Below are 14,328 nucleotides of genomic sequence, written 5' to 3' on the forward strand. Positions count from 1 at the left end.
AATTTATTGATATATATGTAATTAAAATAATATATAATTTAATTGCGGACTTTATATACCGCATAACATTATATAATTAAATATACGTTATAACATTATAATATTTATTTCAGTATTTCTGGAGACTGTTACACTTCACCACACGGACACTAGAGGGCGGTGTCTACGTCGTGAAGCAGACAGCGCGCTGCTGATTAAACATTATTACATTTAGTAACGTTTTAATAAACACAGTAGTTTGTTTCAAACATAAAAATGTTTCATCGCTTATAATTATTGTTATATTTTCCTCGATCTCAGAGAACAAACAATCTAAAATCACATTTCCTTGTTGTTGTTTTTGAAACGATTTAAGTAAAGTTTTATTCCATCGCAGATCACAACGTCTTCCTGTTAGCATTAGCCAAGATGGCGGCGGATCAAGTTTTTATTCCTCCACCGTCACTGTCAGCTAAATTTGAAGGGTATATATGCTGCGTTTCATTTTTATTACAGTCGTATTTTTATATTTCAGTAAACCGTGTAGGTTCTGAGCACTATCATTCAGGATATAGAGTTTATTTAGGTTTTTGTTAGCTACCTGGCTAGCCGGCTAAGGCGCTTTTAGGGCTGTGTCCCAATCTGGTTTGTATTAGATACGTAAGGGGACAAGATATGGCGTGTAGGTAGTAGGGGGATGTGTATATGTACCTTACGTAGTGCACATATGTAGGGAGCGAGATGCAATTGGTTTGAACCGCTGTATATTGCAGGCTTTTTATTATACAACGTTTTGCAAATGTGTTTTAATATTATAAACTTATTTTCACAGGTTCCTTAATCAAGATCTCAACATTTATTTAGGAAAAAGTATTTAACGTTAATGTTTTAAATAAAAGTGCCAGTTAAGAGCTTGTATGTGAATCTGTAGCACTGTCTATTAGATTTGTGGTGAGTTTTTAAGAGACCAGCGTGGGAATTTAAAGTTTATTTTATTATGTAAACATTTATTTATCATTAAAATACAATTTACTTTAGCAGTGAAATCAATTTATATATATATAAATTGATTATATTAATCAGAACCAGGTTTATTGGCCAAGTTTGTTGATGTTGACACACAAGAAATTTAGTTCCAGCTATGTGTGACTCTCTCAAAAGTACAGACGTAAATAACACTATACTATACAAGACAATACAGATGTGATACAATAGATATTATGAGTAGGGTTGCAAAGGGGCGGAAAGTTTCCGGTAAATTCTTTAATAAATTTTTTAATTTTAATAAATTTTCCACGGGAACTTAATCAGGGGAATTTTGGAAATATTCAAAATTGGAAACTTTATGGGAATTTATGGAAATTTATGGGAATTTATGGGAATTTAAAGGAATTTATGGGAATTAATTGGAAATTTATATAAACTATATTATACAAACATAAACAAACATTTTGTTTAGGCATAAGCAGACATGCATGCAAGGTAATACAAATTTTATTTGTATATATTGACTGATTTAAATTGACTGATTTAATTGTAAGTAGAACTTTAATTGATTATTTCATTGAGTAACACAAAAGCATAATAAACATTATTATGCTTGTAATAAACATAATAATCCTAATAATTGTAATAAACATTATTTTATAGAGGATTTTTTTTTTATTTCGGGGGAGTGAGTGTGTGGGAGAGGGTCACCAAATTATCTGTGCATGTGGTAACACTCCTAATTTACTGCTTATTAAGAGTTAGTAAGGTAGTTATTAAGTTTAGGTATTGGGTACAATTAAGAATGTAGAATAAGATCATGCAGAATAAGGCATTAATATGTGCTTAATAAGTACTAATAAATAGCCAATATTCTATTAATATTCATGCTAATAAGCAACTAGTTAAATGACCCTAAAATAAACTGTTACTGTTCATGTTATGGAAGAATGCAAGTACATGAAGGGGGTTTGGCCTCAATGGCCCTCCAGTAAGCAGCGTGCTGTGTGCAAGTGACCGAGGAAAGCAGGGTACAAATTCAACTTAAATTGCATTAAATCTTGTTGTTCTAAACAAAATTATGCTGTTAAGATTTTTTGTAACTACATTTAAGTTCCTTGTTATAGGCAACTCTGCATTTTTTTTAAAAATTCCTATTTTATTCCCATATATTCCCGTTAATTCCCATGGAAAGTTTCCAGCCTTGAAAATTCCCGGAATTTTGCAACCCTAATTATGAGTATTAAATATTAATATAGAATATGTGACTGATCAGTTATGTACATAAAGTGTGGGAGTGCAAATAACAATATTGTGTAATATTATGCATTTTGTACAATATGCAGCAGCAGTTGTGTGTGTAATATATACAGATGATGTGATGACTGACAGTCCTGATAATGCAGTACTTGAAGTATAGATATGAAGTAGTGAATATAATTATGGTGAGTTGTTGATCAGGGTGATTGCCTGGGGAAATAATCTGTTCCTGTGTCTGGCAGTTTTAGTAAACAGAGTTCTGTAGTGCCTGACAGAAGGGAGGAGATGAAAGAGGTTGTGTCCAGGGTGCAAAGGGTCAGTAGTGATTTTTCCTGCCCAGTTTCTGGTTCTTGTTTCTTACAAGTCCTGGGGAGTGGGTAGGGGGTCACCAGTTATTTTTTCTGCTGTTTTTACTGTGCATTGCAGTCTGTTACTGTCCTGTTTACTTGCTGCTCCAAAGCAGATGGTGTTAGATGGATGTGCACAGGACAGAGTCAACGATTGCAGTGTAGAACAGCATCAACAGCTCCTGTGGCAGACCAAACTTCCTTAATTGATGTAGAAAGTACATCCTCTGCTGGGCCTTTTTGATGATGGAGTTTATGTTGCAAACATAAACATTTACACTAGTGATATTAATATAAATAATGTAAATGTTTTTTTAAAAAAGTTTTAAAGCCACTCCTAAAAGACAGTGGTTGAGGGAGCGAAGCCAAAAAAAAACAAAAGCAAGGAATATATATGTAAAGACTAATTTTTTTTTCTTTAAGTATAAAAATTATCTGCTCAAATACAAATACAACACTTATAAGAAGACATTCTTTTTTCTTTTGAATATTCTTTACAAAATTAATTATTTCTTAAAGACCATAAATGATTTCTAGGGTGAATGTACAAGAGGTATATATATTTATAATAATAATAACAATAATAATAATAACAATAATAATAATTATTATTATTGTTATTATTATTATTATTATATATTACACTAGTAACAATTAAAGCCACTCCAAAGACAAGGTGAGAAAAATGGAAAAAAGGAAATAAATGGAAGAAAATTAAGAAAAAATGTCTAGAAGGAAAAATGTGCCTACAGTGTTTACATCAGTGCTGTATGTTGTATATGAAATATTATACACAAAATGTGTTCTTGATATTCAGCTGATGTTTTATATATGAATCATTATATATTTACACGCAACATCCTTGAGTCTTAATTTTTCTTTTTTTTTCTCTCCGAAGATCTTTTGCGTATCTGACGGTTAGAGACAGGCTGCCGACGATCCTGACCAAAGTCATCGATACCATTCATCGAAACAAAAACAACTTCTTGGAGAAGCATGGACAGGTATAAATCAGTCAGAAATGTGGTAACTCTCAGTATGATGCTGCCACCACCGTGCTTTAATGGACACCACATTCCACTGTAACTACATCTGTTTATTTTCCATCTCATTCATTTTTATACTTTAGCTTGTTTTTATGCCCAATTTAAGGAGCACACACTCGATATAACTCTGTCTTGAAAAATCAGACAAATCCAGGATCATGTCACATCTGCAAACAATCCAAGCCAGCTAAGTCAGTAATTGACATAAACACCAAAGCTCAGATTAACAGTGCTGTTTGTTTATCTGCTCTTGGCATAACGTGTGAACAGGTGGGAGTGGACGCAGAGAAAAGAGCCATATCCTTCCTGTCCAAGCTGAGGAACGAGCTGCAGACGGACAAACCCATACTGCCTCTGACCGACTCTGCAGACGACACAGAAGTGTGGAACCGGTATATGCAGAGACAGCAGGACCTGATGGAAGACAGGCAGCCAGTCAGCTGGTTCAAGTCGCCTTGGCTCTATGTGGAGTGCTACATGTACAGGAAGATCCAGGAGGCCTTGTGGCTCAGGTGATGATAAACTTGGTTACTGATCTAAATCTGAACCTTGTTCACCTCAATTCAGTGTGAGAGACAGAAGCTAGTATGATTTCATTTCACTAGATATGTAAGCAAAAGTAAACCTTTCAATTCAAGTTTATTTTTATAGCGCTTTTTACAATGGACATTGTCTCAAAGCAGCTTTACAGAACATAAACATAGAACAAAAGGTTAATATAAAGATTAATATAACACAAAATTCATTCATTCTCTACCGCTTATCCGAACTACCTCGGGGAGCCTGTGCCTATCTCAGGCGTCATTGGGCATCAAGGCAGGATACAGTCTGGACGGAGTGCCAACCCATCGCAGGGCACACACACACACTCTCATTCACTCACGCAATCACACACTACGGACAATTTTCCAGAGATGCCAATCAACCTACCATGCATGTCTTTGGACCGGGGGAGGAAACCGGAGTACCCAGAGGAAACCCCAGAGGCACGGGGAGAACATGCAAACTCCACACACACAAGGCGGAGGCGGGAATCAAACCCCCAACCCTGGAGGTGTGAGGCGAACGTGCTAACCACTAAGCCACCGTGCCCCCCTAACACAAAATTCGAGATTAATATTAGATATATTTAAATGTGCTTGTATTTATCGCCAATGAACAAGTCTGAGGTGACTGAGGTGACTGTGGGGAGGAAAAACTCCCTTAGATGGAAGAGGAAGAAACCTTGAGAGAAACCAGACTCAATGGGGAACCTCATTTTCATTTGGGTGACACTGGAGGGTGTGATTATTAATATACAGTAAAACAAATGTTGTATAAACCTTTTTCTTTTGTTTTTATCAAAGTCCTCCGATCGGCGATTTTGATGCCTTTAAGGAAGTAAAAACGAAGAGCTTCTTCGAGTCCCAGCAAGCGATCATCTCACTCTGTACGTACCTCCGAGAGATCCTCGCCAACACGGACACCTCGAAGAAGGAATCAGTGTTCGAACAGTTCCTCAGGTTTCTGCAGGTCAGTATATTCTTCAGTAGACACTTTCATCACTCATAATGTTGATGAGTGAATGTCTTCCTCATGTCTCACTCCACAGTGGTGTTAATATGAAGCTCATATGAAAATAGACACTCAGGACTTTAAGAACGTGTAGAGATTCATCACTATTTCTGTATGAAATATAGTATTTCTCTACAATACTAGAGGTGATATTTTCATAGAAAAGATTCAGTAAATTTTTTTCTAAACACAATGTTTGTATCTTCAGAGTAAATGTTGATATTAAACCCATTTCTGCTCTCTGAGATGCTCCAAGTGTTTGTTCTAAAAAGCAGCTCAGATTTCTCTTCAACACTAAAATTCAGTGTAAGATTTTATTTAAGATGTAAGATTTATTTTAGATCAGACTCTCAGACGTCTCGAGAGAAAACGTCTCGAAAAATCAGCCGGTCACCTTTCAAATAGGTCATTTTGGTTCCATACCCAAAGTTTTGGTGTCCTTACTCCATAGTAAGCTAGAGGTATTTTTTTTTCTTCACATTATTCGTATTTTTAGACAGGATTAACATCACATGACTCTGGTCTGCGATTGCGTGCGAAAGGTAATCGAACGAACTGAGAGAGAGTCCTGAGAGAGTTTCCACTTGGTTGTGTCTCATTACAGTAGAAAAAAGTGTTCTGTGGTTGAAGATTTTGCTCAAATTAAAAGAAAATAAGTATAAATAAGTAGCCAAAATATTGTTGAACAACACTTAAATAAAGTTATGATGGGTTTTGGTTGTTAAATAACTCTGTGTACCAAGTTTAAAGGCGCCTTTAAACTTGGTACACAGAGTTATTTAACAACCAAAACCTATCATAACTTTATTTAAGTGTTGTTCTACTTGAGTGAATAATCTGAATTCTCCTCACTGGTGTTTTGTTGATTTTGTCTTGCCGGATGTTCTCACAGGTGTCTCTGTGGGGAAACCGGTGCGATTTATCCATCTCAGCCGGCCAGGAAAACTCCCAGAAGACCAGTCCGATGGATTCGCTGTCGGATCTCCGGTGCTTCATCCTAGTAGATGATTCGGAGAAAGTCTGGTCCATGTTAACGTCTGTACAGGCTTCTGGAGGAACGGACAAGAGAGGATTCAGACTGGATATCATTCTAGACAACGCTGGTTTTGAGCTCATCTCTGATTTAGTACTCGCAGATTTCATGGTGTCTGTCGGCTTGGCAAAGGAAGTGCGTTTTCACGGCAAGTCCATCCCATGGTTTGTCTCAGATGTCACCAAACAGGATTTTGATTGGACCCTATCGCAAATGGCAGCGTCCAATCACAATCACACATCGTTCTGCGGCGCCCAGTGGAAGCGGCACGTGAAAGACGGCACGTGGACGTATCATGACCATCGATTTTGGACTTTACCGCACGAGTTCTGCGACATGCCGGAAGATGCGGCGGATCTCTACTCCACGCTGCAGGGTTCCGATCTGATTCTGTTTAAAGGAGACCTGAATTACCGCCGGCTGACTGGTGACAGAACGTGGGAGCACACGGTGCCGTTCGAACGAGCGCTCAGGGGCTTCCTGCCTGCTCCTCTGTGCAGCATCAGGACTCTGAAGGCCAACGTACAGGTGGGATTAGAGCCGGGCCAGGCGGAGAAACTCACCTCTCAGGATGCCGAGTGGATGACCAGCGGCAGATACGCAGTGATTCAGTTCTGCAGTCAGAACAAAGAACAGCAGCAGGGTTCTTAAAGATGTCTAGAGAACAAAACATTCATTCATTTCAATCCAGAATAATTTCTCTTTAATGTGTTGGGTTTTTTTTTAATTCTTAATAAGAGTCTTATCAGTTAACGTTTTCAGACATCCAGGTAGGTAACGTCCAACGTATCTGGACAACCTGAATATCCGTCCTCACACCTGATAGATGTTCAGTTTGGTAAAACCTGAAAAAAAATGCGTTACATCAACCAACAGAACATTGAACTTCAGCGCGAGAGAGAAACCAACATGGAGGACGAACTGCCTTTAATACAATGATATAATTGTAATGTTTACTAACGTATGATGATGTAATTAATCGAGCGTACAGCGTTCGGCTGTGCAAACACACACACACACACTGTACCCTCCTCCATTTCCTTATTTATTCGTAACGAATGATTAGTTGTATTGGTATCGTAAAATAAAATGACTGCTTTTCACTAAACTTTGTCGACATAGACTGCAAAGCTCACGTCTCATACATTTATGCCGTAGTCGGTCATGTTTTTGGAACGTTCACAATGCTGTAGATTTTCTTCTTTAAAAAAAGCTACAATAAAAATAAAGCTAATAAAGTCAACGTTAAGGGCAACTTTATAATAGAAATCCGATGCGCAGTCGTCCGTAACATCCGTAAACATTTACTAACATAACTTGAGGACGCATCCGACACGTCATGTACTTTAAATATAGACTTCTTTGGTTTGTTAAAAAAAAAAAATGAAGTAAATAACTGTAAATAACAGACGTGAATGAATCCTGGCTCTCGAGGACGTTTGAGTATTTTTTCAGTTCGCCTTTAAGATGGTACCTCGAGTCCAGACACCTTGCCTTGTTTCTGCTTCAAAAATATTCTTTTGTCAGCATGTATTTAGTGCCAGAGCTTTTTTATGGATGTTAATTAATGTGAATCCTGGTGTTTCACTGTATTGATGGTGTTTTACTATTTTGCATGAATTGTGTTTAAAAGGACTGTAATAGAACTTGGGAAATGGGCTGGAGGTATGTTTTAGTGACGGGATGATAGAGGTTTAACACACACACTGTGTAAAATCTAATGTTGTTTCATGTTTGGTATCTTTGTGTACAGCGTATGAGTGCGGTTCAGGGTCATTATTGGGAGGGAAAAAAAAGGCAAAATATTTTATAACTCAACACACTTTCTTTGGCCATGGATAATAACCAAGGAGAAAAAACCCAACAATGTAATAAAATTAATTAAACAATTAAAAGAACCTCCAGACTGATGAGTTTGTTCCACATGCTGAACTTTAGACAGGATTTTAACTCTTAATTATTTGGGACAGAATTAAAGGTGGGGTCTCCGTTGTTTGAAAGCCAATGTTGACATTTGAAATCACCAAAACAAACACGCCCCTAACCCAATTGGGTATCACCCCTGTATTGATAGCTCCGCCCACACATACATACGTAACCCAGGCAACTAATGGAAAGAAATGTGTCTTAAGCTGTTACTAGCAAAACACGGTTGTAGCTGCCTCTCTACATTACTACGATAGAAAAGAGGTGTTATTTGTGTAGTAACAGCGTTTAACTCAGGAGTTATTGACTCGGGAAACTCCAATCTGAATATGCGGCCAACTTCCCGCTCCTTCAGTTCTCTCCAGCGCTGGAAAGCTGATCCTATATTAACACAGGTCCTACTTCTTGCCTTATCGTAAGCCTTTCTTTGCTTTCTTTCTTTGTTTTTATCCTCCATGTCAATGTTAAAACCGCTTTCTGCTAATGTCACACATGCGCACTGAACACTCTCTCTGCCCATATTGACAAGACACGCCCCTTTCTGCTCATTGGCTACACGTTAGTTTTGTTTCTGTCTTGTTTGGCGCCCCGACGCAGTTTTCTGAAGCATTTCTCAAACAACGGAGACCCCACTTTTAACATAATGTCATTTTTAGCTCAAATTCTAATCAAGTGGCGAAAAGATGAAAAGCAGAACCGCACAAAATCTCATCGGCGAGGTGTAAAATAACTGCTAGCATACAGGAGCTTTATAGCACAAGCTTTATGTTCTTAAATTGTTAAGAAATGGAATTCTATTCAAAACATTGTCCTTAATTAAATAACAACATGGCGGACTTTTATTATGTTTTCAGTCGTGTTTAATGCTGTGGGTCGTTAGTTCCTGTTCTCCTTTATGCTATAGCAGCTATAAACACGAGCCTCTCTTTATTTATTTATTTATTTATTTTTTTATTATTAAGTTACGAGTCCAAATAAAACCGCATTACAGAGAAACCTCAACGCGTAAGCTTGTTTATCCGCCACCTCGATTATGTACAATGTCTGCTGTGCAAATCCATGTGAATGAGCTGTTGGTATAAAAACTAGCTGTAAAATATCAGACAGAGTGCATCAATAGGACACAACCTTCTGTCCAATCAGAAACGAGAATTACATACGACACCACATACCACACGCTTCAGACTCTAGCTATGTGTTTTCTTTTTCCCCCTGGTGATTTAGTTTTACCCCAACAAACAGATTCCTGTTAAAAAAGCAAAAACAAATGAACCTTTATGATTTAAATTGAATTTGGAATGGTGTGGGCGTGGCCTAATTTTCTATTCACAATTAAAGGTACCGTTTAAGCATTAACGCATAACAATTAGATTTTTTCCCAGCTTAGCCCTGCCCACTTTACATGGACTTTGACAAAAGTTCTACATTTCTAATGTGTTCATTATTAATTATTAGATCAATACAAATATTTTGTACATATTATTACAACAATCGAGCATTATCTTTGTTAGAAGTCATTTATCTTGTCAGGGTTTATTGCCATATTTAAATTTCAATTGTGATGTCACTACTTCAGAACTATTCAGAGTGTTTACGCTCATTAACAGAGCAGTAAGTGGACTCAGAAGAACAGAATGTAAACTGGGACGTGGCACAGCCTTGAAAACCAGCCGTAAATGAGGGCCTCGTCCGTTTTTCGTCCTGTCTTAATCATACGTCCGTTTTTCCTCCTGTCTTTCTTCATCCTGTTAAAACGTTAAATGTAATCGCAACAATATGCACTCTCTTTTCTACAGCATGTTCCTTAGACAGATGGTGGTGAAGGTAAGTAAATTGTGTAAATGTGGATTTTGGCTCATTTGATTGACCCCTGATTGAGCAGGTGACCTTGTACAAATATTTGTCCACCAGAGCAGATGTCACGTTGTCATTTAAACTCTGTAGATAAGCTCTGGAATATCTTTAGACAAGACCAGGTTTCACTTTTATACCGTTCTGGGTTCTGATTGGTCGGAAGGTGTTGATTCATTCTCTGTTAACATGTTATGTTAGAACTCCAGCAGCTTTGATATAGTGTTTTTCTTCGAGTTGTTTATTTACCTTTAATTCAATTAAATTCTTTAGTTCTCTTATCAGACGTCGCAAAGAAGCTTTATGGAAATCTGTGTGTTCTGTATATAAATGACCGTTTTTAAAATTGCGCCGCAATGGAGACCAGTTTCAGCACGGTGACATTAACAGAAAGATATTCTATGGATAAACAACCATAAATGGATAAAAAGATATGTAACAGGTTAATGGAGATTCGGGATAGCTCTTCAATGTTAGGCCCGCAAAAATAAAGACGGAGAACTCACAAAAGTTCACTCACAACGGTTTATTCCTCCGTACACAGGGAAAACCTCCATAATAACATGTTACTAAACAAAAATACTCATTAATATGAGAAAATGAAAATAAAGGGAATATTGGTTGCAGCATCAGACTTTCTCACACACATGTGGTGTTATATCTGAAGCGCGCCCTTCCTGGCGCATGCGCACATTCAATTAATATACACAGTAATAAAGTAATGGCACATTGCTCTTAAAGGGGTAGCACCACTCCACTCGTTACAGATACAAACAAGGATGTTCATTGTTAAAGAAAGAACTGATCTATAGCTATTGTGTGATAAAGCTCTTCATGATGTGCCTCTTCATCGCACCCTGCCTCTAACGGCACGAGACACCGGACGCCACCGCCTCCTCTACCTCTGTCGACTGAAACGTCTTCGCTCTCGATCACAGAAAATGATCTAATAAAAAAATTCATAATTAAATGTTGACTTTTCAAGCGACTCGCAGTCTGAAAGTAAACTTTGTCGGTTTGAATTTGTTGTCGAAGTTTGATCAGTCGGGGCCGTTACCCGGGGCGTTGTGTAACGAAGGCGAATAATTAATGTGACTCAAACCTACACGCTTCCCACATCAAACACCGACATGGTCGAGTACAAAAAGTTTGCAAAAATCTAGCGCTAGGGTTTATTTAAAGGTTTCCTTTTTAATTAGAACCTTGACAGTATTACGGTGTAAATATTACAGAATATTTATCAATCATGAATTCGGTTTAAATGTAGATATTTTCATTTTCATTAGAATCTCTTTATATTCGTATATATGTCTCACATCATGATGCACCACAGTGCTTTACCCATAGTGTTCTCATGCAGATGATCAGTTCTGGGTTTCAACCAAAAGCTGCCAAGATCTCACATGTTTATTGAAACACCAAACAGAATTTTATTTATTTATTTGTTTGTTTTTATTTGTATTTATTTTTCCCACAACTTTATTTAATGTCCTCTGCTGTGGTTATCCTGTCAACATCGTCTCACATCTGAGCTCTAGATCTCTCCAGCTGTTTAACTAGAACCTCTTGGTTGCGCCAGGTCAGTGACCCTCAGGTTGTAACCCATTCTTTCCATCTTATAGTATTAGATTTAATGATCTACTGGATCCCCAACATCTGAATCTTCAGCTTTGTCCCACACGAGTTTCTTGCTGATTGCTTGCTGGACTTCATTCCATGATATATATTTCTTTAATTGTGTATGTTGTCTAACAAACTCTGGGGTCTTCTAGGAACACATTCATTCATTCATTTTCTACCGCTTATCCGAACTACCTCGGGTCACGGGGAGCCTGTGCCTATCTCAGGCGTCATCGGGCATGAAGGCAGGATACACCCTGGACGGAGTGCCAACCCATCGCAGGGCACAAACACACACACTCTCATTCACTCATGCAATCACACACTAGGGACAATTTTCCAGAGATGCCAATCAACCTACCATGCATGTCTTTGGACCGGGGGAGGAAACCGGAGTACCCGGAGGAAACCCCCGAGGCACGGGGAGAACATGCAAACTCCACACACACAAGGTGGAGGCGGGAATCGAACCCCGACCCTGGAGGTGTGAGGCGAACGTGCTAACCACTAAGCCACCGTGCCCCCCTCCAGGAACACATGATCATCAAAATGGTTCATATTTTATTTCTCCACACAGATGTTTGTATCTTTAGAGAAAATGTTGATATCAAAACCATTTCTGCTCTCTGAGATGCTCCGTGTTTGTTCATCTAAAAAGCAGCTCAGATTTCTCAACACTAAAATTCAGTGTAAGATCATAAACAGAGAGTCAAACACATGTCTTGAGTCGTGACTCATTTTAAATCAGACTTGTGGAGATAAAGTCACTTGGTTCTTTATTCTGATGCTTAATTTAACAGAAGTTAATTATACCACTGGTGGAATATTTCTTTCACTTAGCTTGTAATTCTCTTGTGTTCTACTTTATTTAGAATTACTCATACTTTCCACATTGTACCTTTTCATCTGTGGCCTCTAGTATCAATAAACTCCTCAGAAGGTAACTCCCTGCCCACACGGTTTCCATCTCAGCGTTCTGTCTGTCTCGAGAAATATCAGAGCAAGAATGTTAGATGTCTCGTTCCAGTCTAATCATCAGGTGGCAGAATGGAGTGTCACTGCTTCAACTTCATATTAAGCTGTCTGTCTGTCTGTCTGTCTGTCTGTCTGTCTGTCTGTCTGTCTGTGTTTTTCTTTCTTTGTTTCTTTCTTTTTCAGTCTTTCTTTTTTCTGTCTGTCTGTCTGCCTTTCTCTTTCTGTCTGTCTGTTTGTCTGTCTGTCTCTGTTTTTCTTTTTATTTGTTTCTTTTTCAGTTTTTCTATCTTCTGTCTGTCTGCCTTTTCTTTTTTTATTCTGTCTGTCTGTCTGTTCTTTCTTTTTTCTGTCTGTCTGACTGTCTGTCTGTTTTTCTGTTTGTCTGTCTGTTCTTTCTTTCTGTCTGTCTGTTCTTTTATTTCGGTCTGTCTGTCTGTCTGTGTTTTTCTTTCTTTGTTTCTTTCATTTTCAGTCTTTCTTTTTTCTGTCTGTCTGTCTGTCTGCCTTTTCTTTCTTTTATTCTGTCTGTCTGTCTGTTCTTTCTTTTTTTCTGTCTGTCTGTCTGTTCTTTCTTTCTGTCTGTCTGTTCTTTTATTTCGGTGTGTCTGTGTGTCTATGTGTCTGTGTAAATGATGTACTGACCTCCTGTCACTTGTTTACCTGGTTGCGATGACCTGGTCTGGAGAACTGCCATTCATATCGACCGTGGCTTTAAATTATTTGTCTTGTTGTTTTAAGGAGGAGAGAGAAGAGATGGAGAGAGAGAGAGGGAGAGAGAGAGAGAGAGAGAGAGAGAGAGAGAGAGAGGGAGAGAGAGAGAGAGAGAGAGAGAGAGAGAGAGAGGCTTTAGACAGGAGAGATATATGTCTGGAAAATAAGCAGTCATAAAGTTGATACATGGAGAGATTCAGTAAGTTTTAAACACATATTTTTTTGTGCCTTTACATTTGTAAATACTTTTTCCCCCTTCGTCTTTAATCAGATGCATTTCTCATTTAATTTAAACTGACTTTAAAATATTTAAAGAAATGAGCCAAAGAGATTAAAAAAAGCATGAGGGGGAAAAACATTAGACATTGTGTGTGTGTGTGTGTGTGTGTGTGTGTGGGAGGGAGGAGCTCAGTTGGAAGTGAGACAGGAGGGACGGAGTGAGTGAGAGAGAGTGAGACAGAGCGAGGTTTAGTAAGAGAGAGAAACTCGGAGTGTGTGCTCTCAGAGTCATGCCAGTTGCCTTCTTTATATGTGTGTGTTTCCACGGTGATGTCGGAAGAGCAGGCTCGTGCTGAAGCTCCGGCTGGTGCCAGGCAGCGACGTAGGAGCGAGCTAGAAGGATATTCTGCTTCTCTCGCTTCCCTCAAGCTCTCCCCCATGTACCCGGAGGAGGAGCAGCACACCGTGGGGGGCATTTCCTCTTCTGCTCACTACCTGGACGGGACATTCGACTACACCGCCAACACCGACGCCTCCAACTCTTCAGTGGAGTACTTCTCAACGGCCCCGAATCTTCAAGTGGCCCCGGAGCCTCAGGAGGAAAACCTGCAGCCGCTTCCTAACGGCTCCAGCAGCCCCTTGGTGTTCGTCCCATCGAGCCCACAGCTCTCACCATTCTTAGGCCATCCTCCTTCAGGACAGCACACGGCTCCTCAGGTCCCGTACTACCTGGAACCGTCAGGAAGCAACATTTACAGGTAAACTTATCATCTCATCAGCCAGACTCACAATCTGGACCTTATGTGTAGTCTGTTGATTC

General features: G+C 38.8%; 2 protein-coding genes across 2 annotated transcripts in view; both read left to right on the forward strand.

Annotated features, from left to right (window-relative positions):
* The first annotated feature begins 366 nt into the window (after positions 1-366).
* armt1 (acidic residue methyltransferase 1) lies at positions 367-8,104 on the forward strand. The gene is made up of 5 exons (XM_060866123.1): positions 367-464; positions 3,472-3,577; positions 3,890-4,131; positions 4,966-5,131; positions 6,066-8,104. Exons 1-5 carry the CDS (start codon positions 409-411, stop codon positions 6,855-6,857), a joined length of 1,362 nt encoding a protein of 453 aa, XP_060722106.1. The 5' UTR covers positions 367-408; the 3' UTR covers positions 6,858-8,104.
* A 5,604-nt stretch (positions 8,105-13,708) lies between these two features.
* Positions 13,709-14,328, forward strand: part of esr1 (estrogen receptor 1) — a 20,229-nt gene continuing 19,609 nt past the window's right edge. The window contains exon 1 of the mRNA XM_060866124.1: positions 13,709-14,266. Within this exon, the coding sequence (XP_060722107.1) occupies positions 13,839-14,266 (428 nt within the window). The 5' untranslated portion in view covers positions 13,709-13,838. The remainder of the gene's footprint in view (positions 14,267-14,328) is intronic.

This window comes from Tachysurus vachellii, chromosome 3 (assembly GCF_030014155.1).
Source record: "Tachysurus vachellii isolate PV-2020 chromosome 3, HZAU_Pvac_v1, whole genome shotgun sequence".
Lineage (NCBI taxonomy): Eukaryota > Metazoa > Chordata > Actinopteri > Siluriformes > Bagridae > Tachysurus > Tachysurus vachellii.